Genomic DNA, 26,455 nt, shown 5'->3' with positions numbered 1-26,455 from the left:
TCCCTGAGGAACTCCCACACGGGGAGGGGCTGTCGGACGGAGTGCGAGTGACGTAGCGCGTGAGTGCCGGTCACGTGGCGCGAGGCGGCGCAGGCTCCTTCCGGCTCCCCGGGGCTGGGCCGCGGCGGGGAGCGAGACGCCCCGGCACATGCGCAGTGGTGCTCCACGTGAACGTCTGCGTTTCTCCTCAGACCTGAGGATGCCGCCGGAACGCAGGAGCCGGACGAAACCAGACCGGAGAGCCGGCGCGATGCCGGGGAGGGAAGCCAGGCCCGGGAGCGGCGGCACGCCCCGAAAGGCCGCTCGTTCATCCCAACGGACACCGCAGGCCGGGCAGAGGACGGCCCCTAGCGCGGTCACGGCGGCGGCGGCAGCGGCGGCGGCGGCGGAGGAGGAGAGCCGGCTTCGGCAGCGCAACCGCCTGACGATCGAGGACGACAAGCCGGCCGCCGAGCGCTGTCTGGAGCAGCTGGTCTTCGGCGACGTCGAGGACGACGAGGACGCGCTGCTGCGGCGGCTGCGGAGCTCGCGGGTGAGGGAGGCCTGCTCGCGGAGCGGGCACACGCTGCCGCCGGTGCGCGGCGGGAGGCGAGGCCCGGGGGCGGAGCCTGGGGACCTGCGGCGGCGAGCGCTCAGGTGGGAGGGACCGTCCGACCGCGGGCGCCGAGGGGGCACCGCTGCGCTCTCCGCCTCCGGCGCTGGGCCGCGAGCGGGCGAGGGCGGAGACGCGGTCTTTCTCCGCCCTAAAGGGGCCGCGGCCCTTGGCATCCAGCAGGCGCTCAGCTGCTGCCTTGATTGCCAGAAGGTTTGCCTGCTAACTGGAGAGTTGGGCATCTTCGGGTTCTGATAACCCTCTGCTGGAACCTCCCCCCCACCCCCCGGGGTAGCGGTGTGCTCACCTGTCGCGAGTCCATTTCGTGGATGGAGCCAATGGCGTGGGCGGAAGGCGTAGAGCTGCGTTTTAATAATTTCTCCGTGTGAGACACACGCCCAACTTTTTTGAGAATGATCGGTGTATTCGACTATAACGGTTTTTTTTTTTTTTTTTGGATGCTAGTTCTTCGTAGCAGTTATAAATCCTTCGTGATTGATACAGTTTTGCGCTGTCGTTATTTTCGTTCTGTACCGGGTCCCCCGTCTAAGGTAGAGCGTCCCAGGTATTGTTCTAGGTACCGGAGGGAGACACAGCAATGGAGAAAGCCAATAAAACCCCTGATCTCATGGAGCTTGTGTTAGTAGCGGTAGAAAAACAAGGTAAAGGAGTACGATGGTGGAGAGGAAAATGAAAACATTTGGGAAAGGGAATTAAATTTAGCTAGGGCTGTTGAAACGCCTCAGTAAGAATGCCAGCATTTGCTAAATTAAGCTGACCTTTTGTGTGGGTGCTTCAGTGAGAGGATGTAGCAGTCTCCTTTGGGAGGTGGAGAACAGTTACTTTCCGAGCTGTGTGACAGAAAGGAATCCTTTGGTGGGCTTTGAAAGACCTTACGTCAGTAGTGCAGGTGGATACTGTCATTGACTTCTTGGGCACTGTGGTGTGGGTTGGGGGAGAGCTCGGTTCATTTCGAGGGGATTTTATTTTTTCTTGTGGAGTATGTTTAGGTTTGAATGTTGCATGAAATTTTAAGGAGGTTGAGACCAAGCACACAGAACAAGAGACCCTCCTTATAAGGGTAGGAGACAGATTATGTTTTGTGGGATTCTAGATGGCCCTGGGTTATTTAATAGTTGAAGCTTAGAGGTTTGTTCTTTACCTGTCCACTTACCTTTTTCCCTGGTCTACTGTGGTCTTTTCCTTTCAGTGTGCTTGCCTCTCCTTGACTGTTCCATCCTGCTCCTCCTGCCCACTCTTCCTGGTGGTTTTGATCTCATTTCCTGCCTTCTCCTTCAGCATGTGCTATGGTCGTATTCCATTACATTATTTCATCAACAGACCAGGAAAGCAAAGCATTCTACAAGCCATCTAAGTCTAAGGTGTGGGTGTCTGCCCCCACCCCATAGGAAAAGCACAGTAGCCTGAAGGATGGTGTGTCTCCTTAGGGTCACCTACATGGAAGCTCCGATGACTCTGAAGTGGAAGATGAAGCCAAAGACACTCTTCCTTCTCAGAAGAAGCCAGTTTGGGTGGATGAAGATGATGAAGATGAGGAAATGTAAGTTACCCATTCCTTTCAGAATCCCTCCCGACACTTTAAAAGTTAACTTGTAGATTTTTACAAGCCATTGTCTTGGAAAGTATGATTACATGAAGAATTGAACATATGGAAGTGCAGGAAAAAGGTGGTTCACAATTCTGTGTCTGAAAGAAAGGCGCTGTTAAATTGTCTTTCCTTGTCTGTGTGCAGGATAGACTGCTTAAGTAATCAGTGGCATTAGATCTTAGCTTGCCTTTGGTTCCTGACTACCTCAGGACAAGTTTGGAATCTCTACCTCTTCATAAGTAAAATGAGTGTCAGAATAGTGACTGTAGCAGAAGGCCCTTCAGATTTAAGTGATGCATATAGAATTTTTAGCATAGTGCCTGAAACTCAGTGAAGACGTGACATAAAGTTAGCACACTGTATTATGTGAGTGTATACTACATACTTACTTTAACAGTTTTACCTTTTCTATCTAAAAGTTATATTTGAAGCATGGCACCTCACTTTTGAAGAAACACCTTTATGAACAGTTTTAAATGGCTGTGTTGTCCCTGTATGAATCAAAAATTTATTGAACAAATGAATTTTTCTATTTTTCATTTCAGAATGCTGACGTAAGCATCTTTATGAAAAACCTTTTGTGTTTCTAATTGATTTCTTAAAGATTCTTTGGGGGTATTATTATTTGAACAGAGACTACATGTATTATAGGGCTACTGATAAATACTGTCAGATTGCATGAATGTTTATCTTCCCCATGTAAAGTGTGGGTTTCAGGTTTTTTGTTTTCTTTTTTATGATCAGTGAGTGTTATTTTGCAGGCTTTCTTAAATTGTGGTTAGGGAAATTGATACTAGTTATGTATATTATATATATTCTCTGTTGTTTTTATTAGCGATCTTAGTGTCTCAGATTTCTTTGTTTTTTGTTTGTTTGTTTGTTTGTTTTCCGAGACAGGGTTTCTCTGTGGCTTTGGAGGCTGCCCTGGAACTAGCTCTTGTAGACCAGGCTGGTCTCTAACTCACAGAGATCCACCTGTCTCTGCCTCCCAAGTGCTGGGATTAAAGGCGTGCGCCACCAACGCCCGGCTTCAGATTTCTTAATAAGAATTTCAAACTTTGATTTGCTAGAGATGAACCCAGTGTCTGTGCATGCTAAACGTGTAGTTTGCTATTGAGCTCCATTCCTTCCTGTCACATTTACCGAATGTTTTCTTCACCTTTCTTACGAAAGAAATTTTCAGTAGTCAGATCTTTGAATCTTTCGATTCATTGTTTTTATTTATTTATTTTTTTAAGATTTATTTATTTATTTATTATGTATACAGTATTCAGTCTGCACCCCAGAAGAGGGCACCATGTCTCATTATAGATGTCTGTGAGCCCCCATGTGGTTGCTGGGAATTGAACTCAGAACCTCTGGAAGAATAGCCAGTGCTCTTAACCTCTGAGTCATCTCTCCAGCCCTATTATTTATTTATTTATTTATTTATTATGTAAACAACATTCTGCTTCCATGTATATCTGCACACCAGAAGAGGGCACCAGATCTCATAACGGATGGTTGTGAGCCACCATGTGGTTGCTGGGAATTGAACTCAGGACCTCTGGAAGAGCAGTCGGTGCTCTTAACCTCTGAGCCATCTCTCCAGCCCCTCTCCAGCCCTATTTTTGTTTTTTTTGTTTTTTTTAACAGTAAAATGTCCTTTAGTAGACTATTGTTTGCCGATAAAATACAGGCAGTTTTTGGTGGTTTGCTTTTTGTGTATTTGACTTGCCTGGGATATTTTGAAGGGTGACCTGAAGTGTTACTCCAGATTCTTAAGGATGAGTTTCCTTAAATATTAGCTCTCCAGAGTGTATGAGAGACTCAGGAAGGGGAATGGAGAACATATATATGAAACACTCCACATCTTACAATCTTTAACTTTGCTTTGTTCTAGTGAATGTTTTATTAGAATATCAAAGGCAGCACCATTTTATGATGGCTTTTTTACAAATCATTTAAAATATGTTTGTTCTGTACTTCATAGAGTTGACATGATGAACAATCGGTTTCGGAAAGAAATCATGAAAAATGCCAGTGAAAGTAAACTTTCAAAAGATAAGCTTCAAAAGAGACTTAAAGAGGAGTAAGTATCCTTTTTCCTGTGATTTACTAAGATAAGATGTGCATAAACAGCCATTTGTTTCTCTTCGGAACAGCTTTTTAGATAGTCACATATGTATCATGAAAAAGTAGGCATTACTTGCTTAGTGACTTCATGTTAAGTATTTATGGCAGGGAATGCAACAGACGAAGATAATTTGAAGTGGAAAATAGCAGCTTGAATAACTACCACTTAAATATAGTCTGGTAACTATAATATATATACTTAAATATAATACTGGTAACATGATTATTCCTTTGTATGTCCAAACCTTTTCCCCCCTGAGACAAGCCTCTCATTGTGTAGCTTAGTCTAACCTTGAGACTCTAGGTTCTCCTGCCTCAGCCTACCGAGTACAGGAGTTACTGGTAAGCACCACTATGCTTGCCTTTCACCAGAATATGAAAAATTACAAAAATGTAAGCACTCGTTGTAATTGGGCTAAATTAAAAAACAAACAAACAAAAAACCTCTTTACCGGTTGGCTTTATTTATTTGAGTATTTGAATTTTTCAGGATCTGTGTGAGAGTGAGATGTTGATAATGTGACACTTAACACCCGAATTTCTCGGTGTGTATGTCACCATAAGACTAAAGAGATTTTCTTGCATGTTTACAGTGTCATATCTAAGAAATTAGTAGCTGACCAGTCAACATTAACTTCTCTTGATTAATAATTAAACCAATATACTTACCTTTGTTACTTTTTTTACATGATACTTCACTACTTTTTTATTTTTTTAAAAAAATCACTGTTTATTGTGTGTGAGGTCAGCAAACAACTTTCTGGACTTAGTTCTCTTCTTCCACCATATGGGTTCCAGGGATTGAACTAAGGTTGTTAGGCTTGGAGGCAAGTACTATTATTTGAGGTAGACAACCCAAAGGTTCCCCCCATGCCAAGTCTTACAGCCCCCTACTGGTCTCAAACTCATTTTGATCCATCTGCCTCCATTTTCCAAGTGATGTGATTGTAAGTCTGTGGCTCTACATCTGTTTTTGTGTGGTGCTGGAATTGAGCATATTAGGACTTTAATAATAAAATTTTAAATAGTTTTTTTTTTTTTTCTTCTTCGAGACAGGGTTTCTCTGTGTAGCTTTGGGGCCTATCCTGGCACTTGCTCTGGAGACCAGGCTGGCCTCGAACTCACAGAGATCCACCTGCCTCTGCCGAGTGCTGGGATAAAAGGCATGCACCACCAATGCCCGGCTTTAAATAGGTTTAAAAAATTTTTTTACTGCTTTTTTTTTTCATTTTGGCTTTTTGAGACAGGGTCTCTCTGTAGTTCAGGATATTCTGGAGCTTTCTATATAGATTAGGCTGGCCTTCAATTCCTGTCTCAGCCTCCCAAGCACTGGGATTAGTGTGTGCTACCATGCCTGGCCTAGTTAGTGTTTTATAAAAATCATTATGGGGATTGAAACTAAAGGACTTGCTAGGTAAGTGTTACTATACTGCTGTATTACCTCTTCCCGTTTATTCTGAGACAGATATTTTCTAAGTTGATTAACATGGCACCTTAATTCCCTTTGTCATGTTGGCGTATTTCAAACTTAATATCATCTTCCCTTAGCCTCTTGGAATTTGGTATATTCTAGTCTTTTTTTTTTTTCAGGCATATCCCTTCAGACATGTTCTTCATGTATTTCTGTATTATGGTATTAGTTTGCAATCACAAATAAACTATATAGTTCCAAAAATACGCGATAAACTGATAAGAGCAAACAAAATGCCATGTGATTGAATGTAAATTTAACAACAAATATGGATTGAGGTACACAGTGCTGGTTTTAGTGGGCAAAGGTTCTTGAGTTTCTAGTACAGAGAGCTTGGGACCATTCAGTGTGAGTAAAGATACTAGTTTTGGAAGAGATTCTGTATATACACTAAAGGGTGCCAAGATCTATGTAGAATCTGAACATTCAGTAGTGTTACCACAACTTTTTTGTTTTTCTCTCAGATTCCAACATGCAATGGGAGGAGTACCTGATTGGGCAGAGACTGGGAGGAAGCGGAGAAAATCTTCAGATGGTTAGTGTTGATGTCTAAGCTAGTAAATCCCTTCCCTTGTTTTGTTTTTATTGGGGTTTTCCCAAGCTTTTAAAAATGAAGTGATGTAAATAAGCTTCCCTCCTTTTTGTTGGCTTTGCAGTCTGAGATTTCTGAGAGAGAGTCCTGTTTTTATAGCATAGGCTTATTGAATACAGGTTGAGTATCTGTAGTTTGTATCATGAAATATTTTAGAATTTGAAACTTTTGTAGTACTGGCCTTTTGAAGCCAGGAGTGGGAAATTCTACACAGTAGAACTGTTTTATGTGCAGAATTATCAGAAGTATCATCAGAATCACCTTCAGGCAACATGTAAAAGTTGTAAAACAAATGAGTTTCATGTTTAGCTTTGGGTCATTCCTGAGTTAGCCTTATTACGTATATGTAGGTACTGAGTCTGTTCTCCAGAGCACTGCTGATCTAAGCCTTGCAGATGAGGGATAGACAGCCTGTGGCATCTTACTTACTGTAAGGAAAATAGAGGGTGAATGGATTGTGTCTGTCTTTACAGGACTGTGTTGTTTTATGACATAGGATTAAGGAAAAATGAGTAATACTTGATTCAGAGCCCCTTCTGAAGATACCTGTTAACTAATCTAGCTGTCCACCCAGAAATGGGATGTCTGTCAGTGGAGCAGATATCAGATTAAGCCCCGATGATAATATAAAAACTGCAGTTTTAATAAGATTAGCCTGTGTTATTAAATATTTTCTAGTTTAGACCCTCTGAGTTTAGATACTGTTAAGTAAGGATGGCTTTGTCAATTTCTGATTTGTGTGCACCGTTAGAAAACTTAGAATTAACATTTAAAGTCTGTTATGTAGCCTCACATGTAGAGAACTCTTAATATCTTTTTTTATTGGTTTCACTTGGAAATGATACATGATACTCATGCATGCTTCAGACAGTATTTTGCCAGGTAACTCTTGAGTGAGTTATGTAGACCAAGCAGTATTTGAGCTTTCAAAGATCTGCCCGCCACTGCAGTGCTGGGAAAAACATTTTCACATTATGTTGCTGGGTGGTGGTGGCGCATGCCTTTAATCCCAGCACTCGGGAGGCAGAGGCAGGCCGATCTTGAGTTCGAGACCAGCCTGGTCTATAAGAGCTAGTTCCACAGTAGCCTCCAAAGCCAGAGAGAAACCCTGCCTCGAATTCCCCCCCCCCAAAAAAAAAAAAACAAAAAAAAAACCACTCAGGCCATCTGTTTTTTTCCTGTATTATAGTCTGGATGTTTTCAGATCTGTCATCTAATTTTAGGACACTGGTTAAAAACATCCATTGGAGACTAAATTTTAATTGCTGTGTTTTTAGTTCTAGAATTCCCATCTGGTTCTTTTTTTGGGGGGGTGGGGTGGGCAGAGTCTCATATAGCTTATGCTGGCCCTGAACTTGTGGCAGCCAGTTCTCCTTTTCTACCATGTGGGGCCTGGGCATCAAACTGGTTGTTAGGCTTGGTGGCATGTGCCTTTACCCACTCAGCCATCTTGTTATTCCTCATTGAGGTGCTTATACACAGTTGGCTGGCACTGATCTTTCTTTTTCATGTCTGGTGTTAAGCTATATCTCTGTCTATCCTGTTGCTAATTTTACCATAATTATGAATTGCTCTTTTTAAATGAAACGCTCTCTTTATTTAAACTTGATCTCTTTTCATCTTAGTAACCATCTGTGTGTGAGTCTTCTTCCCAGCAAATTTTAACTATATATAGATATAGATAGAGATATATATCTCTATCTATATATAGTGCTGTGTCACCTTTTTTTCTTTCACTGTTTTGATTTTATCATTTTTCATCTCAAAAAGCAGTTGAGGTTGTAAAGCTAGGATGGGAGTTGGATTTGGAAATTGAGAAGTTTGGGTTAAGAAAAGGCCTTCTGATTGATTCTAAAGATTAGCCTTGTGGGTTTATTTGACTCAGATGAAAGTGAAGAGGATGAAGATGATTTGTTGCAAAGGACTGGGAATTTCATATCCACATCTGCTTCTCTTCCAAGAGGAATCTTGAAGGTGAGAGTTGTTGAAATTGGACCTATCGAGTTACTGACTAGTGAAATCCATCCTGCTTCCTAAGTTGTGCAAGTATGGATACTGCTTGTATATGAGTCTAGTGTTTTTGTTGTCATTTCATTTGTTTACTAAATATTTGTTAGGTTTTTCTTTTGCAGAAATGATGGAGAGCTACTTAAATATGTCCTACTTCAGTACTTCTAGGGATCCTATTTGGTTTCTTTTCCTCTCCATTGACAGCAGCAATCTCCTGCTGCTGCCATCTCAGTCAGCCTGCTTCAGTGTTACATGACCAGGTTCTCTACATCTACTGTACCTCATTCCGTGAACTATTCTTAATATAGTAATACTAGAGGGAGCTTTTATTTATTTATCTGTGTAAGTCAGGGTATGTGCATGGGATGCAGGTACCTAAGGAGTCCTGCCAGAAGAGGGCATTCGATCATTGACGCTGGTTACAGGTGGCTATGTGCTGTTTGATATGGGTGCTGGATCTTGGATCTGAACTTGGATTCTCCGCAGGAGCACTGTATACTCTTAACCACTGAGCCATTTCCCCAGCCCCTAGAGGGAGCTTTTAAAAATAGTTTCAGGTCATATCTTTTATAGTTGGTTTTTAAACCCTCTGTATTTCTGTCATAGTCTACAGTGTCCTTCATGGTCTTTCTTGTACCCACATCCTTAGCTTCATTTCAGACTTTATCTTATTTGTTACTCAGGCTCACACAGGCCTTTGTGTTTCTTAAATATACTGGGTCCTTTTCTTGCCTTTGAACCTGTCTGTACCTTGCTTTCTTTTGTCTATGCCTTCCTTAGGCACTGCTAGTGGGCAACTGCCCTTGTTTCTTCCCAAATAGCATTTTGGGAAGATACTTACTTTCAGTGCTTTGTTTACTTGCACCATGTCTGATTCACTAATTCTAGTAACCAAGTGCTTCCCCAAAGTATCTGTCAAGTTAGTAGCCTGTCTAATAAACATTTTCCTTTCTATAAAATGCTGTTTATGGAGATGGGCCAGTGATAGTAATAGTATGGTAAGTTACAATTAGACGAAAATGGTGCTTGCTCTTCCTCCTTTGCCATGGTTCTACTCCTTGAAGTTGAAGCACTTTACTGTAAAGACACTTACTGTGCTTCTCACCTCCACACTTGTGCTGTGGCACACCTGCCCATGCTCACACATCATTCACATACACATTAAAAATGAGGAATGAATGAAGCTGCATTTAAAAAATATCAAAATTTAATTTCAGTGATTCTGAACACAGGCAGTACTTACTTTGTTCCTAAATGAAGTTTTAGAGTGTCTGTGTGTGTGAACTTAGAAAATAAAAGACAGCTAGAATAGTTCAAGTGTTGTAAGAGATCACGATCATTTTAAACTAGCCACCTGTGTCTTCAGGGGAACATAGTAGTCTTTATGGACTGTAGACTTTGTGGACAGTGACATAGAGTCTGTTGCATTTACATCAAAGCAGGCATTTTAAGTAAAGTTTCTCAAGTGCCAGTCTCTTAACAAAAATTGATATGTCTCTGAGACATTTCTGTATGCTAGTACTCAAAATGTGCTTAGTAAATTTACGCTTCACTTGTAGAAAGGTATACCAGACTGTTGATTACTGTGACAAAATATATCATAGAACAGCGTAGAAAGAAGAAAGATTAACTTTGGTTTCAGATTTTTTTTTTTTTTTTGGTTTTTCAAAACAGGGTTGCTCTCTGTAGCCTTTGCTGTTCTAAAATTACCTCTGTAGATCAGGCTGGCCTCAAACTCAGTGATCTGTCTACTTCTGCTGGGATCAAAGGTGCACATCACGTCTGGCTCTCAAGGGTTGAGTCCATGGTCTGCTGTTTGTTTGCTAGGCTTTGGTAATGTCGTACATCATGTTGAAGGCATAGAAAATTTAAACTGGTTCCCTCATAGTCTCCAGGGAGCAGAAGAGAGTACCAGAGGGGTCAAGGAAAAGCATCGTGTCAGGGATAGTCCTCAGTGACCTTCCCTGAAGTTCGGCCTCTCCTCAAAAGTTTCCAGTCCCTTCTACAATAATCTGCTTTAGATCTAGTCTTCAACGCATGAGCCTGTGGAGAACATTTCATGTTCAGAACTTAGCAAAAGGTACAGATGGATTCTTGTGTAGTAAAGTGACTTATTAACTGGTGCCAGGTCCATGGTCCTCTGGTTACTGTTCAGTTCTGCATTATAAACAGCAGTGTTTTTTCTTCTTTCTCTAAGACAATGGTTCTCAACCTTCCTAATGCTGCAAACCTTTAATTCAGTTCTTTGTGTTGTGGTGACCCCCACTCCCCAACCTCAAAATTATTTTCTTGCTACTTTATAACTAATTTTGCTACTGTTATGCATTGTAATGTAAATATCTCATATGGAGGATATCTGGTATTCGACCCTTGTGAAAGGGTTGTTTGCCCCAAAGGAGTCACGACTCACAAGTTGAGAACTGCTACTATAAGTGATGCCAAGACAATTGACTTGATAAAATGCCAGCTTTGTATTTTCACAGATGAAGAACTGCCGGCCTGCCAATGCTGAACGGCCTACCACTGCTCGGATCTCATCAGTGCAGTTCCATCCTGGTGCACAGGTGGTGATGGTCTCTGGGATAGATAATGCTATCTCACTATTTCAGGTATGAATTTCTAAATGAAGTCCAGCAGTGAAAAGTATTCACCACCAGATTACAGAGTCTGTGGAAATAACCAAAGAAAAACATTTATACTTTCTTACAGGTTGATGGCAAAACAAACCCTAAAATCCAGAGCATCTATTTGGAAAAGTTTCCAATCTTTAAGGCTTGTTTCAGTGCTAATGGAGAAGAGCTTTTAGCCACAAGTATTCGCAGCAAGGTTCTTTATGTCTATGATATGCTAGCTGGAAAGTTAACTCCTGTACATCAAGTGAGAGGTAAGACTTGTGTTAACACAGAGTCAATCATCCTTATTTTACCCCTTCTCTCAACCTGAATTTATCAATATTTGTAGTCCTTTTGTTTAGAGTATCACTGCTTACATTTGGTAAATGAGCTGATTTGTTTACTTTTTGGAGAGCTCATTCTCTGGTTCATAGCTGAGCTGTTGAATGCTAAAAAAAAGATGAAGTTTGCCAGCCGTTTTGAAATGAACATTTTGGTTCTTTTTGATATTACCTACAATCGGACTTATTCAGAGCCTGGGTTTTGCTTAATTTGTAGCTTGTATACATTTTAAAAGGTAAAGGAACTTAATTGTTAATTAGAAGGTAGACTTCTTAAAAGTCATTAAATCTATTGTTTCATCTTCTTAGGTTTGAAAGAGAAAATAGTGAAGCGATTTGAAGTCTCCCCAGATGGATCCTTCTTGCTCATAAGTGGCATTGCTGGGTTTTCTCATTTGCTATCAATGAAGGTGAAACATTTGTTGCTTCTTGTTCTTCCACTAGGTATTAATTCTAGGGGTTAACAACAGTCTTGAACTCAATGTGTTCTTTTTGTTTTTTGTAATTTTTTTTGTAATTGTTTTTTGTAATTTTTTTGAGACTGGGTTTTGCTATATAGCTTTGGCTGGCCTCCAACTCATAGAGATCCATTGCACTCAATGTGTTTTTGAATCTATACCTCAAGTAGAACTTTGGGAGTTGTAGATAGTTGGGGGAAAACTTTTGACAATGAGAAAAATAGAGTCAGGGCTGGAGAGATGGCTTAGAGCACTAGCTGTTCTTGCAGAGCACCTAGGTTCTGTTCCCAGTACCCACATGTTGGTTTGCAATCTTCTATAACTCTAATTCCAGAAGATTTGTTGCCCTCTTCTGGCTTCCGTGAGCAGCAGGTGGAAATGTGCACAGCCATCCATGCAGACAAAACAGCTATACATATAAAATAAACTATAACCTAGAAAATTAGAGTCAAATACTTTCTGGAAGATAGATAACAGCCTTCTAACATCTAGTAAATAATTACTCTTAGACCAAAGAACTGATTGGTAGCATGAAGATTAATGGAAGAATTTCAGCATCCACATTCTCTTCCGATAGTAAGCGGATATATACGTCTTCTGGTAAGTTTGGATGTATTTATGTTTTCAATTTTATAAAAAGAAACCTACTTGGTTTCCTACTTACTGTTTTAATAAGAAAATCAGATATATTTAGTACTTATTTTCTGTCATTTGTCAGGTCAGTTAAGAACTGATAACAATGCAGGGTGTTAACCATCTCATACACAATGTTAGCATGCTTGCTATGTGTACCCTTACTCCAATGTGACAATTTTCAAGGAGATAGTTAAAACAAGAGTTTCACTGAATTCTCTTAGGGAGCATAAGGTTGTACATAGAAGGGCAAACCTTGGAACAGTATCTGTAGAAGAGGAAGGGATGAGAGGGAGTGAGGAGCTATCTATGAGGTGAATGAGATAATATTATAGGTATAATAGGATGAGAAGGTACTGTAGGAACAAGAAAACGTATTGATCAGTTTTGGGAGTTAGGTACCTTAATGCTTATTGGTATTTTTACTTTTCATACACTTGTTCCAATAATTTATTTTGGTGTGGGATATAGTTCAACTGAAATGTGTGGGGCTTTTCTTTTGTTTTTGTTTTTTTTTTTGGTTTAACTTTAAACCTAAGGATAATGTTTCTTTGAATCACTGATGAACTTTTGTATATATTTGAAATGTTCTTAGTTTTAAAGCAAGATTAACTGAACCCTTCTTTGACTTTTACTTTCAGGGAATGGAGAAGTTTATGTGTGGGATGTGAATTCAAGGAAGTGCATTAACAGATTTTTTGATGAAGGCAGTTTGTATGGATTAAGCATTGCTACGTCAAAGAATGGGCAGTATGTGGCTTGTGGGTGAGTGAAGAGAATCATATCGTGCTAATTTGTTTAGGAGTTAAATACCCTAGATGGTACATGACTTTATTGACAACTTAGAAATATGAAATCATTAAACCCAGCTGAGCCTTTTGTTTTATAAAATTGTCTTGATGCATCATTTATTAATAATGGAAGTTTGTTGGCTTTTCAGTGGAGACGAAACTGTACTACCTTAATCTTTGTATATTTTCCCAAGTTTAGAATACTCATTTGTTCATGGTAAGATTTATTTTGGTGTATTTAGCTTCTTGCCATTGAGGAGGTACAGTGATTCAACTTTGTATTTAAATCTCTTAAGTTCTATAGCTAGAAGTAGTCAAAAACATATTCTTTGGAAATGCCATTTGTTAGTATAGTAGATGTCTTAGCCACTGTTGTTTTGCTGTGAAGAGATATCATGACCACAGCAACTCTTATAAAATGAGAGCATTAAATTGGAACTTGCTTATAGTTTCAGAAATTTAGTCTGTTATCAGCGTGGTGGCATGCAGGCATACTTGGTGCTGGAGAAGTAGCTGAAGAGTTCTGTATTGGATCCCAAGGGAGACCCATTGGTCCAGACTTGGGCTTTTGAAACCAAAAAGCCCACCCCCAGTGATACACTTCCTCTAACAAGGCCATATCTTCTTATCCTTCTCAAGTAGTGCCTCTCCCTGATGACTAAGCATTCAAATATATAAACCGGTGGGGGTTATTCTTATTCAAACCATCATAGGCACTTAATATTTCATAAAACATGTTATTAGGTTATTAATGGAGAAAATGGTTTATACTTGGGAAATGATGGCTTTATCTTTCTATTGATCTTAAATGTATGTAGGTGGAAGAAAGAGGAATTGCATAATTAGTGGTAGTTTAACCTAACTTACAAGATCTTATTATCATTAATTTTGGTAGTTCAAGATGTCTGTTTGACCTTAGACCAAATACAATTGAGTTATAAAGAAATTACAGTTAGGTATTCCCTGGAGTGGGAAGTTAAGGGTGGTGGTGGCATATGCCTTTAATCCCAGTACCTAGGAGTCAGATATGGCAGATCTGTGGTGACATATTGTTTATCATCCCTAGGCAAGCTTTATTTATTTGTTTATTTTTAAATATCCTTCTTTTTTTTTTTTTTTTTTAAAGATTTTATTTAGTATACAACATTCTGCTTCCCTGTATATCTGTACACCAGAAGAGGGCACCAAATCTCCTAACGGATGGTTGTGAGCCACCATGTGGTTGCTAGGAATTGAACTCGGGACCTTTGGAAGAGCAGTCAGTGCTCTTAACCTCTGAGCCATCTCTCCAGCCCCCCCCCCAGGCAAGCTTTATTAAATCATAAACAATATATTACCACATGGATCTCTCTGAGTTTGAGGCCAACCTGGTCTACAAAGCAAGTTCTAGGACAGCCAGAGCTGTTACACAGAGAAACCCTGTCTTAGACTCCCCCCCCACCCCCAAGTATTAAGTAGCCCAGGGTGGCCTTGGACTTATGGTAGTCTTTCTTTCTGAGCCTCCTGATTGCTAGAATCATAGGCATGAACTGCCATGCTTAGCTTAAAGTACTCATCTGTGAAAGATTGATTATAAGTGTAGACACTTAAAATTTACCTTTTAAGAGCATTGGATATAATTCTTTGTTGGGAACATTAATGTAAAATCTGAATGGATAACCATAAATTTTGACTATGAAAGAATGACTATTCCCAGGAAAGCCAAATTAAGGTGTCTGATTTTACTGCCTTTGTTCTCTAGTTTTGTAGTTCCCACAAATGGATTTGAAAAATGAAGAACTAGAAATGGCAGAAGGGAATGGTGGTATTTACTATAAAAAGAAAAGCGGCAGCTATCAGTGGGCAATGTCAGTTATCTTTCACATAATAGAGTATTAGGCAGTGTCCAGGCCTGCTGGTGCTAGTTTTAATCCCAGGTAGAAACTCAGGTAGCTGAAGCTGGAGAGAGTCAAAACTTCTAGGCCAGCCTGGCAACATGGTGAGACCCTATACTGGGCGGGGGGTGGGGTGAGGGGTAGAGGGTGGGGCAAAGGGCTGGAGATACACTTGCTCAGCATGTATGTGAGGTGAGGCCTTAAGGCTAATCCCCAGTACTATCAAACAAAATGTAGTAGTACTGGAAGTTAGGCAGTAAGCACTGTGGTTTGCGTTGCATCTCAAGCACTCAAGTAGTACCAGGAATAGAGTGGACATTTGATACATTCTTTATTGGTAGAAAGTAAAATAGAGATTCTGTACTTTCTTCAAAGTTGTAGCTAGACCTACAGTTAAAAAGCTGCCAGAGTTAAGAGCTCAGCCAGACTGAAGCTGCGATGAGAATGTCTTTTGTCTTGACTTGAACTCTTCAGTCATTGGGCTCTTTGCAGTTTGTTTTCCATAAATACCAGTTCGTTTTAAATCTGTTTTATTTCCTTTTCTTTTTGCAGTTCTAAGAGTGGAGTGGTAAACATATACAGTCAAGATTCTTGCCTCCAACAAACAAACCCAAAGCCAATAAAAGCTATAATGAACCTGGTCACTGGTGTTACTTCCTTGGCATTCAATCCCACTACAGAAATATTGGCAGTGGCTTCAAGAAAAATGAAAGAAGCTGTCAGATTGGTAATAACTTTTTTCCCCTTCCCCTTTATCTTGATAATTTAAAATTTCATGTTGAAACAGTGAATGATAACAAGAAAGTAGTATTAGATTATTTTAAAAAGTGATTTCTAGATTGGAGGTGTGGTTTAGTTGGTAGAGTGCTTGCCTGGAGTACATGAGGCCTGAGTTCAATCCCCAGCACCAAAACAAATCCGGGGTGGTGACCCATGCCCATAATCAAACTCATCCTTTGCTATGTAGAGAGTTGAAAGCTGGACTGGTATGCATGAAAACCCTGTTTTAAAAAGCCAGAAACAACAGCAACAAAATGCCAAATAAAAAGTTAAGTCATCTCAGTTATGTTGTATTATGTAGAAATTATTAGTTGGGAGCTTTTGGGTTTGGTTGTTGCATTATTGCTTATTAGGCACCAGATTTTGCATATTGTGTGTTTTATTGGAAATTCTGCACTGTCAGCATTTCTAGTTATGGTCCTCATTTTCAGAGATTTATTGTATTACATAAATTAAGGAGCATATTTAAGGAAAGCACCTCATTTATCTACAGTTTCTTTAGTTATTTTCTAAAATCCTGTAGGTACAGTGGAGTGGAGGCAGTTCTTAGATTTTTGAAAGTATGTTGAGTTGACGTAAGTAAAGGTGCTACAATTCAAATAGCTAGATAGGGATTATGAATACCTGTGTTAAGAATGCCTTAGGCTACCCTCAGTTTTGATGATTTAATGGGAAGGCACAGGATCCAGTATTTGTCTGTATTATGGCTAAGATTTATTATACCCATAGGATACTAAGCACAATCAGCAAAGGGAATAGCTACACAAGCATGGAGCAGCCTGGGAGCTCCTTCCCAATAGAGTTGCACAGGATACATGTAAAACCTCCAGTCATGAGGTATGAATGTGCACATCAAGTATTTTCTACCTATGAGGCTCATTAGAGACTCAGTGCCCAGGTATTATGCATAAATCACTTCATTTACGTAACTGATTTGGGCTATCCAGGCCAAGTCTACTATCCTTATCACTCACAGAAAGTAGAGTACTGGGGCTGGAGAGATGGCTCAGAGTTTAAGAGCACGGGCTGCTAATTCCCAGCAACTGCATGGTGGCTCACAACCATCTATAATGATGTCTGTTGCCTTTTGGCATGCAGACATACATGTAGGCAGAACACTGTATATACAATAAATAAATAAATCTTAAAAAAAAGAAAAAGAAAGTAGAGTACTGTTTACCCAGGCATCATCCAAAGACCACTCTGTAAGTCTTCCTGAGAATACTGGCCTTGGGACCACGTTAACTCTTTTTGCTTCAACCTTAGAGTTCAGTTTAAATGTCACTGTTTTATGGAAGTTTCGTACTCCTCAACCAATTCCTTCATTTAACAATAGTTTGCTTTTAGACTCAGGTATACAGATGCTATCCAACTTTGAGTAGCAATATTGTGTTCGGCTACTGTTATATGTACACTGGTGGTTTGTATTTAACAAAGGCTAATTTTTATCTTGCTTCCTCAACAAAGAGCTTACATATATTAGATAATAATATGTATCTTACGAAGACTTACATAGAACTCTTCATAACTATTTTATGTTGATAACAGCTCTTCAGAGGATTTAGGGTTTTTGTTTTGTTTTGTTTATTTATAGTTACTAAAGGGCAGAATTATAATTTCGGATTTTATGCTCATTTTGTTTTGTTGAGGCAAGGTTGCATATAGCACAGGCTAGTCTTGAATTTGCCTCCACTTCTCCAATGCATGGATTACAGGTATGCACCACCATTGCCTTGCTTAGATTCTATACTCTTTGTAATACAGCTGTACAGGGCTTATTTGACAGGGTGAAGAAGAGGCTAAGTTCCTGCCTGGGTGGATATGCAGGTAGCTATCCTGGGCCACATATGGCCCATGTACTCTGGGTAGCTATGCCTGCAGGATGATAGCTACCTGTGAGGCCCAACACTTTGTAGATGGCAGTGGCATGATGCAATGTCAAAAGGTTGAATACCCCTAGTTGTAGAGCAGTGTCACTATCATCTGTGTGGTATAATAGAATTTGCAGGTAAGATTGTCCTGTTAGATGATTCTCAGAACCACTTATCTAATTCCTATGAGTTGTTACTTGGTTTGGATTGTTCTTTGTTTTTTTCCCTCAATTGCTGACTTTCTGTGTTGAATGTGATAGATGGATTCCTTCCCGGACTTTTGTACAGCTGTGTTCTTAAGTTTGAGGCTTTTTTCTTCCTCTGTAGTGTTCCTTCAGATCATTGCTGCCTACCTGCATTTATATATTTTGATCCTAATCACAATGCCATTACCTTCTTTGGTCTCGGTTCCCTACAGGGAACCCTTTCTTCCCTGCTACTCTTTCTGCCTCATGTCTGTTGGATAGATTCTTTGTTCTGAGTTTTATCCTTGGCTTCTCCCTGCCTGGGGTTTTAGGTTTGCCCTCTTGATCATATTTGAATTCTTTGTTTGTTTTGTTTTTCCAGATAAACTTTCTCTGTATCCCTGACTGGCCTGGAACTCAATTTGTAGGCCAAACTCATAGAGATCCACCTGCCTCTGCCTGTCTCTATTTCCCAAGTGCCTGGGATTAAAGTCGTGTACTTGGCTCATGTCTGAATTTTTTTAAAAAAAAAATTATGTGTATGAATGTTTTGTCTGCATGTATGTTCCATATGCATGCTTGCTGTTCATGAGGGTCAGAAGGGGGTATCAGTCCCCTGGAACTAGAGTTACTGATAGTTGTAAGCCACCATGTTGGTGCTTGGAACTGAAATTAGGTCCTCTGCAAGAGCAGACAATACTTTTTACAGCTAAGCCAACTCTCCAGCCCCTGTATCTGAGTTCTTCAGTGTTATTGTTGTACTTTTCTCTATAAAAGATGTTTGAGTATAGTGTTTTGTCAGCCTTTTCTTCCACTCCTAATATTTGGTCATATCTGTTGGTGATACTTTACTTTTTTTTTTTTTCTTTTTTGAGACAGGATCTCACCATGTATCCCCTGGCTGGCCTGGTTTGAAGTACACCAGGCTGACTTCAAACTCAAGGAGATCTGCTTGCTTCTGTCTTCTTAGTACTGCTGTTGTTAAAGGCATCCTCTCTCCTCTACTTTGCTTAGTAAGCTTCCGATGTCTTTTTCAGACATCTTTCCTGTTTTGGTACCTTGAGTTGAAGAACAATGGGGAACTGTCAGTTTTTCAACTGCTGTCCTTTTTCATGTTCATGCTTCTGTGTTGCTGTGTGTGCATCTGCTTTGGGCGTCTCTTCCCAGTTTTGTTTAGGAATTTTATTGAACACCTATTCTTGAGGACTTAGAATCTATGTAGTACCACTGAGAGGAGAAACTTAGCTGATGTAATAGTTAAACCAAAATGGAAAATGTAGAAATACTTAAAATGGATTAAAGACCACTGACAGATCCCAATGACCATAAAACAGAAAATGTAGAGTACTGTCAAATTTGAAAAAGCAAAACAAAACAAAACCTCCCCCAAAATTAAAATTTCCCAATAATGAAAAAGTTAGAGACCACTCAGTGGGTAAAGTCCTCTGGAGAAACCTACAGAATCAACTGACCTGACTTAGTGAGAGCACACGGACCCCAGTCGTAATGCTGGGCAACCAGCATTGGACCGAACCAAACCCTCAGAATGTGGGTGCCAATTAGGAGGCCTGGGAAGTCTGTGGGACCTCTTAACAGTGGAACCAGCATTTAACCCTAGTGCATAAAAGGACTTCAGGAGCCCATTCCCTATGGAGGGATACTATTTTAGCCCCTTCCCCAAATGATGTGACAGACTTTGATGATCCTCCATGGAAGGCCTCTCACTATCCTTGGGGAGCAGGTTGTGGGGGGGATGGTAGGGGGAATGGGAGGATGGGAGGGAGAGGGAAGGGGGGTTGATATGTAAAGTAATTGTTTCTAAATAAAAGAAAAAAAGAAAAAAGTTAGAGATGACTTGGTGAGTAAAGTCTTTGCCATTCAAGTGTGAAGACCTGAATTCAAACCCCCAGAGCTCATTGCAGACTCACTGTGAGATGGGAAGTAGATATAGGGGAATCTGTGGGGTAAGAGACCGTCTCAAGCAAGGTAGAAGGCAATGACTGACACTGACACTGGGGTTGTCATCTGACCTCCATGCAGACTGCTCACACTCATTATGTGAGCATGTGTGACACAGACACACACAGATTTAGGTCGGGACTACTTGGCTCCATTTATGGAACAGTGCCTCCATGTATGCCACAGTCAAAGTGACCTGTATTTTATATCAGGATAGAAGGAAGTGGAAATTTAAGATAGTTCTTAGTTTTTGTAATTTAAGGCTTTTTATAATTTCCTGCAGGTTCATCTTCCTTCCTGTACAGTATTTTCTAACTTTCCAGTTTTTAAAAAGAGTACTGTTTCTCGTGTTCAAACCATGGATTTTTCTCCCAGAAGTGGATACTTCGCCTTGGGGAATGAGCAGGGCAAGGCCCTGTTGTATAGGTAGGTAATATTTATGTTTAAAGATCAGATACATGATAAATTGCTTTTGAAAATGTGGAGAGAATAATATGTAATCACAGTTCTACAATTATGTAATGAGTTTATTAGTTCTTTAATTATAGCATGTCCAGCCTGACCCATCCTCATTATCTAACTGCATTTTTTTACTCCCATAAATGTGTAACTAGCAGAAAAATTTGCTCAAGGAATAAAAATAGTGTGTGTGTGGTTTGTAGCTTTTATAATGATTATTATTTTTCCCCAGAAAGCTTTGTTGTTTTTAGAATGCCAAATCAAGGGAAAATAGCCATTTTAATAATACTGCCACTTCCTTGGTAGTTTGAGATAGACTTTGCTGATTTGAAATCACTATTTACTTCACTGTTTCTTTCCTTGGAGCTCTAAGCTATAAATAAGGGTGTGAGCCACAAGATAGCAAAAAGTTATGTCATCTATCCAGCTTTTTTTTTTTTTATACCAACATACTTGTCTTTAAAATAGAAACAAAATTAATTTGCATCAGTGCTAAAATATACAGGTTGGCAGTGTATCTTTAGGGAGAACTGAAACTTCCAGTGGGAAACTGCCCTGATGTGATAATCCCTTTCCCTTTTGTTGGTACTGTGTGTTGCACAGAACCCTACATTTGTGTGTGAATGCTCCTGGGAATGCTGCAGGTTGAAGGAAAAAAGGAACAGAAATTGGCTTTAAAAATAGTTGTGAAATGAGAATATAGTGACTGTGGGTTAAACTGCTACCTCCTTTGAAAGGAAAATGAATTATACCAGGGTAATTTTATCAGTCTCATTTCAGATTAGTTTGGGATCAAGTACAGATTTTACTAAGAAGAGTAGCTCTTTGAGAGGTTTTTGTTTGTTTTAGAACTGAATGGTTCTTTAAGCCTCAGAAGCCGTGGCATTTTTCACATTGTGCTCTAGAATGAAACTGTCGTGGCTGTGCTAGTGATTTGGATTCACAACACTTTTACTGTGGCTGATGAGGTATTTTGTCAGTCCTCTGGAGCCATCATAGCAGTTTATGTATGTAAGGATCTAAACACATCTGCTTGTTGAGAATGACTGGAATCCTCCCCATCATCCCCACTCCCATCTTTCTGAGTGTTGCTCTATGATAGATTTAATTATTCTGTGGGTAATTAAAAATTATCTTTTGTTTTTCAGGTTACACCATTACTCAGACTTCTAAAGATGTTTTTCTTGAAGTAAGAAAATGCTCTTGAAAATAAATACATGGGTTTTAGGGTTGTACCACTGGTATTATTTGGTAGAGGTACCATATTGACTTAGCTCTGTTTCTCTGCTCCTAGGTCAGCTTTATATCCTTTATATTAGGGGAGTTGGGTGCAGATAGATCAGGAGCTGGCCAAATGACCTGAGTCTTCCTTGGAAATTACTAATCCCCAATCACAATGTCCTGCCTCCTCTATGGAGGTCACATTTCTAATATTGCATTCAGTAATTGTCATCAAAACTGTAGTTACTGAGCATGTAACCCACAAAACAGAATAAACTTCTCACAGAAGAATCGCAACTACAGCTTGTGTGAACTTAAATTCTCTGACTTGGGTGATTACTAAGTGGCTTGCCTTATTGCAGAGAGCTCAAAAATGACTAGATAATAGATTTTTGCTGGCCAGTATTTAAAACAAAGTATGTTTCCTATATGACTACATCTTAGACCTGATGTAGTGGTCCTGACATTGAGCTTTACAATTAATCTTTTTACTACAGCTGACTGCTTGCCTTCTTATAATTATGAATGTTGAAGAGACTACAGATAAGATTTAATTAGAGAAAAGGATTTTTAAAGATAGAAGTTTGAGCATGTAAAGAAAAAGAATGCACTACAGTTATCTTGCCTCTCAACAATAATAATGGCAGTACAGGTTGCTTGTGGTGAATGGTTATAAATCAGCGGTGTAATTTTTTTTTTCTCTTCTTTTTCAGATTCAATTGAACCCATTTCAGTACATCTTCCCAGAAATTTTCAAATGTGTAGGATAATATATAGATAATGACTTATGGAACCTGTGCTTTAGTTAGTAGCAGTGTCTTGATAAATGTATGGTAACTTTTGTTTGAAAATAAATGTACATGATTCTTTCTAATCTCTGCGTATGCACACACACATATGTAACTTGCATGCATTTCCTTTAAAAACTGAATGTGAGAAATTGGGAACATCTGTCAGTAATAAAAAATAATATAGGCAGGTGTTTTCATTTATATATCCCCCCATGAATAGATAATGTCCAGGTTTCAGAACAAGGCTTTAAAAACTGCCCAATTCACCTATTATTTTGTTCATTTTATTTGATGCAGGGTCTCTCTGTAGTGCTGGCTGTCCTACAGTAACTTGCTATGTAGACCAGGCTGGCTGTGAGCTCACAGCGATCCTCCTGTCTTGGCCACTTAGAAGCTGAGATTAAAGGCATACACTACCATACACTACCATACGTGGCTCCAGCACGAATTCTTTACTCAAGAAATTTTATGCAACCCTATGTATATAGGTATATAAAATTATATAAAATCTCTATGCAAGCATTTACTGGTAGTAAATCATACATTTATTTTAAAAACAATCATTTGGTATACTTACAGTTTTACCACTTATTAAGGGTAAAAGCAAGTTTGTATACTAAAGAGATGAATGTGTGTTTATTTTTATATAAAGAATTATTTCTTAGCTGGGTGGTGGTAGCACATACCTTTAATCCCAGTATTTGGAAGGCAGAGGTAGGCGGATCTCTGAGTTTGAGGCCAGCATGGTTTACAGAGTATGTTCCAGGACTGCCTCCAAAGCTACACAGAGAAATCCTGTCTTAAAAAAAAAATTAATTCTTGAGCCATGCAGACATTTTTAACCCAGCACTTGGGGGGTAGAGACACACAGATCTCTTTGAGTTTGAGGCCAGCATGGTCTATCTACAAAGAGTTCCAGGACAGCTAGGACTATTAAACAGAAAAACCAGGTCTCCCCTCCCATCCCCCAAAAGGAATTATTCTTGGATGAATATTTTATAACTGAAAGACAGTACATTTCACTTTATCAGGGTTGATATTTTGATTTTGCAATTACTGATGAGAATACTGTTTTATATAAATATAGAAAGTGGTAAAAGTATATTTAGGACTGTTCCAGGAGTTATTAGAAATTCTGTCCTAATCCTAGGCCAAACTTTATTATTAAAATAAAAATTTTATTACTTGTTTTTAATAACTTTGCACATGTTTTGATCAAGTTTACCTCCTTTCAGTCCACCCAGATGCATCCCTCTTCCTTACCCACCTAACTTTGTGTCCTCCTTTTCTTCAAAAACAAAACCCATCAAGTTCAATTTGTGCTGCCCATGTAGTTTTGGATGTGTCTCCTTTCACTGTAGTGTGTTTGACTTATCAGGGGCTACATTTTTAATAAAATGGATTCTTCCTCTCCCAGTAGCTTTCAATTGCAGATAGCACCTCTAGGAGTAGGATTTGGTGCCTACCTCCTCTCCATGTTGGTATTTGTGGCTTGAGCTTTAACAAGTGGTGTGCATGCTATCATAACTACTATGAGTTCCTAACATGTAGCTGTCCTGCTGCATCCAGAAGACATGGTTTCTTGTAGTTTTCACTGCCTCTACAGTTGCCCCTCGTCCACAGTAGTCTTCAAGCCTTGGAATGAAGGTGTTGGAACACAGTTAAAGGAATGAACGTGAGAGAGGATCCAGAAAAAAAGGAAGAATGCCTTTTTGGGTTTTTTCGAGGCAGGGTTTTTCTGTGGCTTTGGATGCTATGTCTACAAGAGCTAGTCTTGGAACTAGCTCTTGTAGACCAGGCTGATCTTGAACTCACAGAGATCTGCTTGCCGGCAGAAGGCCTTTTAACCTCAAGTGCATTTTGTTTTCTGGATTGTTCTTGGATTGATTTCATGCCTTCTGTGATAAATATTTGTATTCAATTTAAAAGACATGTGGCACAATAAATAAAAGATTCAGACAGATATGGGGGTTCAAGCTGAAGATCAGAGAAGCAAAGCAGCTAAGCCAGTAGATCTTACTTCTACCCAGCTGAAATGGCTGTCCTGTCTCCATGAATCCTGCCTGAGGCAAAAATCTCTCAGTTCCTGTCTCCTCCTCTTATTCCCTTTCTCTGCCCAGCCATATCACTTCTATCTCCACCTCCCTACTGCTGGGATTAAAGGCATGTGATCCCAGATGCTGAGATCATCTTTGTGTGAGCTCGCTCTTTTAAGGCTGGATCAGTTTCATGTGGTCAGTGTGGCCTTGAACTAACAGAGATTCGATACCTCTTAATCCGGAGTCCTGGGATTAAAGGTGTGTACCACTACTTCCTAGCTCTGGCTGCTGGGATTAAAGGTGTGTATCACCACTGCCTGACCTCTATAGCTTGTGGCTGACTTTGCTTTCTGAGTCATCAGGCAAGCTTTAATGAATCAAATAATGCATCACCACAGACATGTTTATTCTTGTTGGATGTCAGAACACAGCTATAGAACCCATTCTGATCAGTGTACTACGAATCTGGATATAGCCTTCTGTGTTGCCTCTGTACTATCCTGGATATAGTCTTTAGTACATGCCAGACAATTGTGTTTAAATTGGTCTGTCCTGAGAAAGTTCTGGGGAAGGACTGCTCTGTTAATATGTGTATGTGCTTATTGGCATTTATATGTTTCTCTGAACTCAACCAACCTTAGATCATTGCATTTTTTGTTACATTCATATATAAAGTACACTGAAACTGAAGTAAAGTTGTCTACAGCATTAGACTAGTCCACCCCATTCTTTCAGGTCCTCAGACCCCAGATCTACTTAGGTGTGATGAAAGTCAACAGGAAGGGGTATGGTATATATGTTCTTATAAAGGAGCATTCTGCATTCTCTTGTTCTCTGTACCTTGACTACTTGACTACAGAGAACACTAGTTAATTGCCATCTATTACAAATAGAAGCTTGTCTGATGTGGGTTGAGGAATTAATCTGGGTGTGATGAATTATTAGTAGTCAGTTGAATACAAAGTTCATTTAGCACATAATGCATTTAGAATATAATACACTTTGGGGAAAAGAGCCTCTTAATGATGAAGGTCAAACTGGATAGCTACACATAAAAGAACAAATTATCTTGTTTCTCATCCTGTGCAAAATGCAACTACAAATGTATCAAGAACTTCACTGTAAGACCCAATGCCCTAGTGAATCCATTTGAATTTATTGGCACAAGAAAGGACTTTTTGAACAAGACCCCCAACAGCACAGGCATTAAGACCAACAAGTGCACAAAATTCAACTCCAGATAGATCAGGGACTTAAGACCTGATACTGGAGGATTCTTTGGATTCAGTGGACAAAGAAAGGACTTTCTGAATGGGACCCCCACAATGTAGGCATTAAGACCAATATCAACAATAAATGATCTGAAACTAAAGCTTCAGTAAGCAAGGGGCAGTCTACAGAAAGGGAAAAAACAAACATCTAGACTACAAAGAACTCAAACTAGAGTTCAAGAAAACTTAATAAAAAGTCGGACATGGAACCGAGTGAGTTTTCAAAAGACAACATTCAAGTGGTTGAAAAGAGTTTTAAAATGTTCAACATCCTTAGCCATAAGGAAAATGCAAATTGTCTAATGGTTACTTTATGATATGAGTCAACAATTCCAACAGTTTTAAAAACACTCATTGTAAGCAATACAGTCCAGAGATAAAGTAATTTGATTCATACTGAAAAGTAATAGGAAAATATTGGGTCTTTGTTTTTCCTAATTAAGCCATTGCATTTCTACAAGAGCAGAAAAATTCATATATACAGTAAAAACACCAATTGATTGTGAGCCAGTGTTTGGGCAACGTTGGATGGGATGGCATGGTGGCGCATTTTGAAAAGTGCATGTGTTTAAGACTAAAGCTGCAGGGAAGTTGTGTGATGCAGTAGATAGGAGGACTGCCAATCATCACCACCATCATCATCGACACTACATTCTGAAACTTTTTACTCTTGGCCAAATATTTTGCAATGGATGGAGTTAGCAATTACATGACTCCATGTAGGACTGGCATCCAGTTAAGATGTGTTTTAGGGTTTCTACTGACAATGAATTATGGAGCT

General features: G+C 39.7%; 1 protein-coding gene across 1 annotated transcript; it reads left to right on the top strand.

Annotated features, from left to right (window-relative positions):
* The first annotated feature begins 87 nt into the window (after nucleotides 1-87).
* On the top strand, nucleotides 88-22,549 carry Utp18 (UTP18 small subunit processome component). Its single transcript, XM_027424315.2, has 14 exons — nucleotides 88-532; nucleotides 2,041-2,153; nucleotides 4,174-4,272; nucleotides 6,252-6,322; nucleotides 8,265-8,353; nucleotides 10,873-10,998; nucleotides 11,099-11,273; nucleotides 11,652-11,752; nucleotides 12,310-12,400; nucleotides 13,075-13,198; nucleotides 15,651-15,825; nucleotides 20,177-20,319; nucleotides 21,501-21,541; nucleotides 22,287-22,549. The coding sequence occupies exons 1-13, from the start codon at nucleotides 149-151 to the stop codon at nucleotides 21,523-21,525; spliced, it is 1,716 nt and encodes a 571-aa protein (XP_027280116.1). The 5' UTR covers nucleotides 88-148; the 3' UTR covers nucleotides 21,526-21,541; nucleotides 22,287-22,549.
* The last annotated feature ends 3,906 nt before the right edge of the window (nucleotides 22,550-26,455 follow it).

Source organism: Cricetulus griseus, chromosome 7 (assembly GCF_003668045.3).
Source record: "Cricetulus griseus strain 17A/GY chromosome 7, alternate assembly CriGri-PICRH-1.0, whole genome shotgun sequence".
Lineage (NCBI taxonomy): Eukaryota > Metazoa > Chordata > Mammalia > Rodentia > Cricetidae > Cricetulus > Cricetulus griseus.
Note: the sequence above shows the minus strand (reverse complement) of the source record. Positions and strands in the feature narration are given on the sequence as shown.

Excerpts from the sequence above, each read along its gene's own strand:
- Utp18 (XM_027424315.2), top strand. The coding sequence starts at position 149 with ATGCGCAGTGGTGCTCCACGTGAACGTCTGCGTTTCTCCTCAGACCTG. Across the intron at positions 4,273-6,251 it reads CAAAAGAGACTTAAAGAGGA|ATTCCAACATGCAATGGGAG; the intron begins GTAAGTATCCTT and ends TTTTTCTCTCAG. Across the intron at positions 10,999-11,098 it reads ATGCTATCTCACTATTTCAG|GTTGATGGCAAAACAAACCC; the intron begins GTATGAATTTCT and ends ACTTTCTTACAG.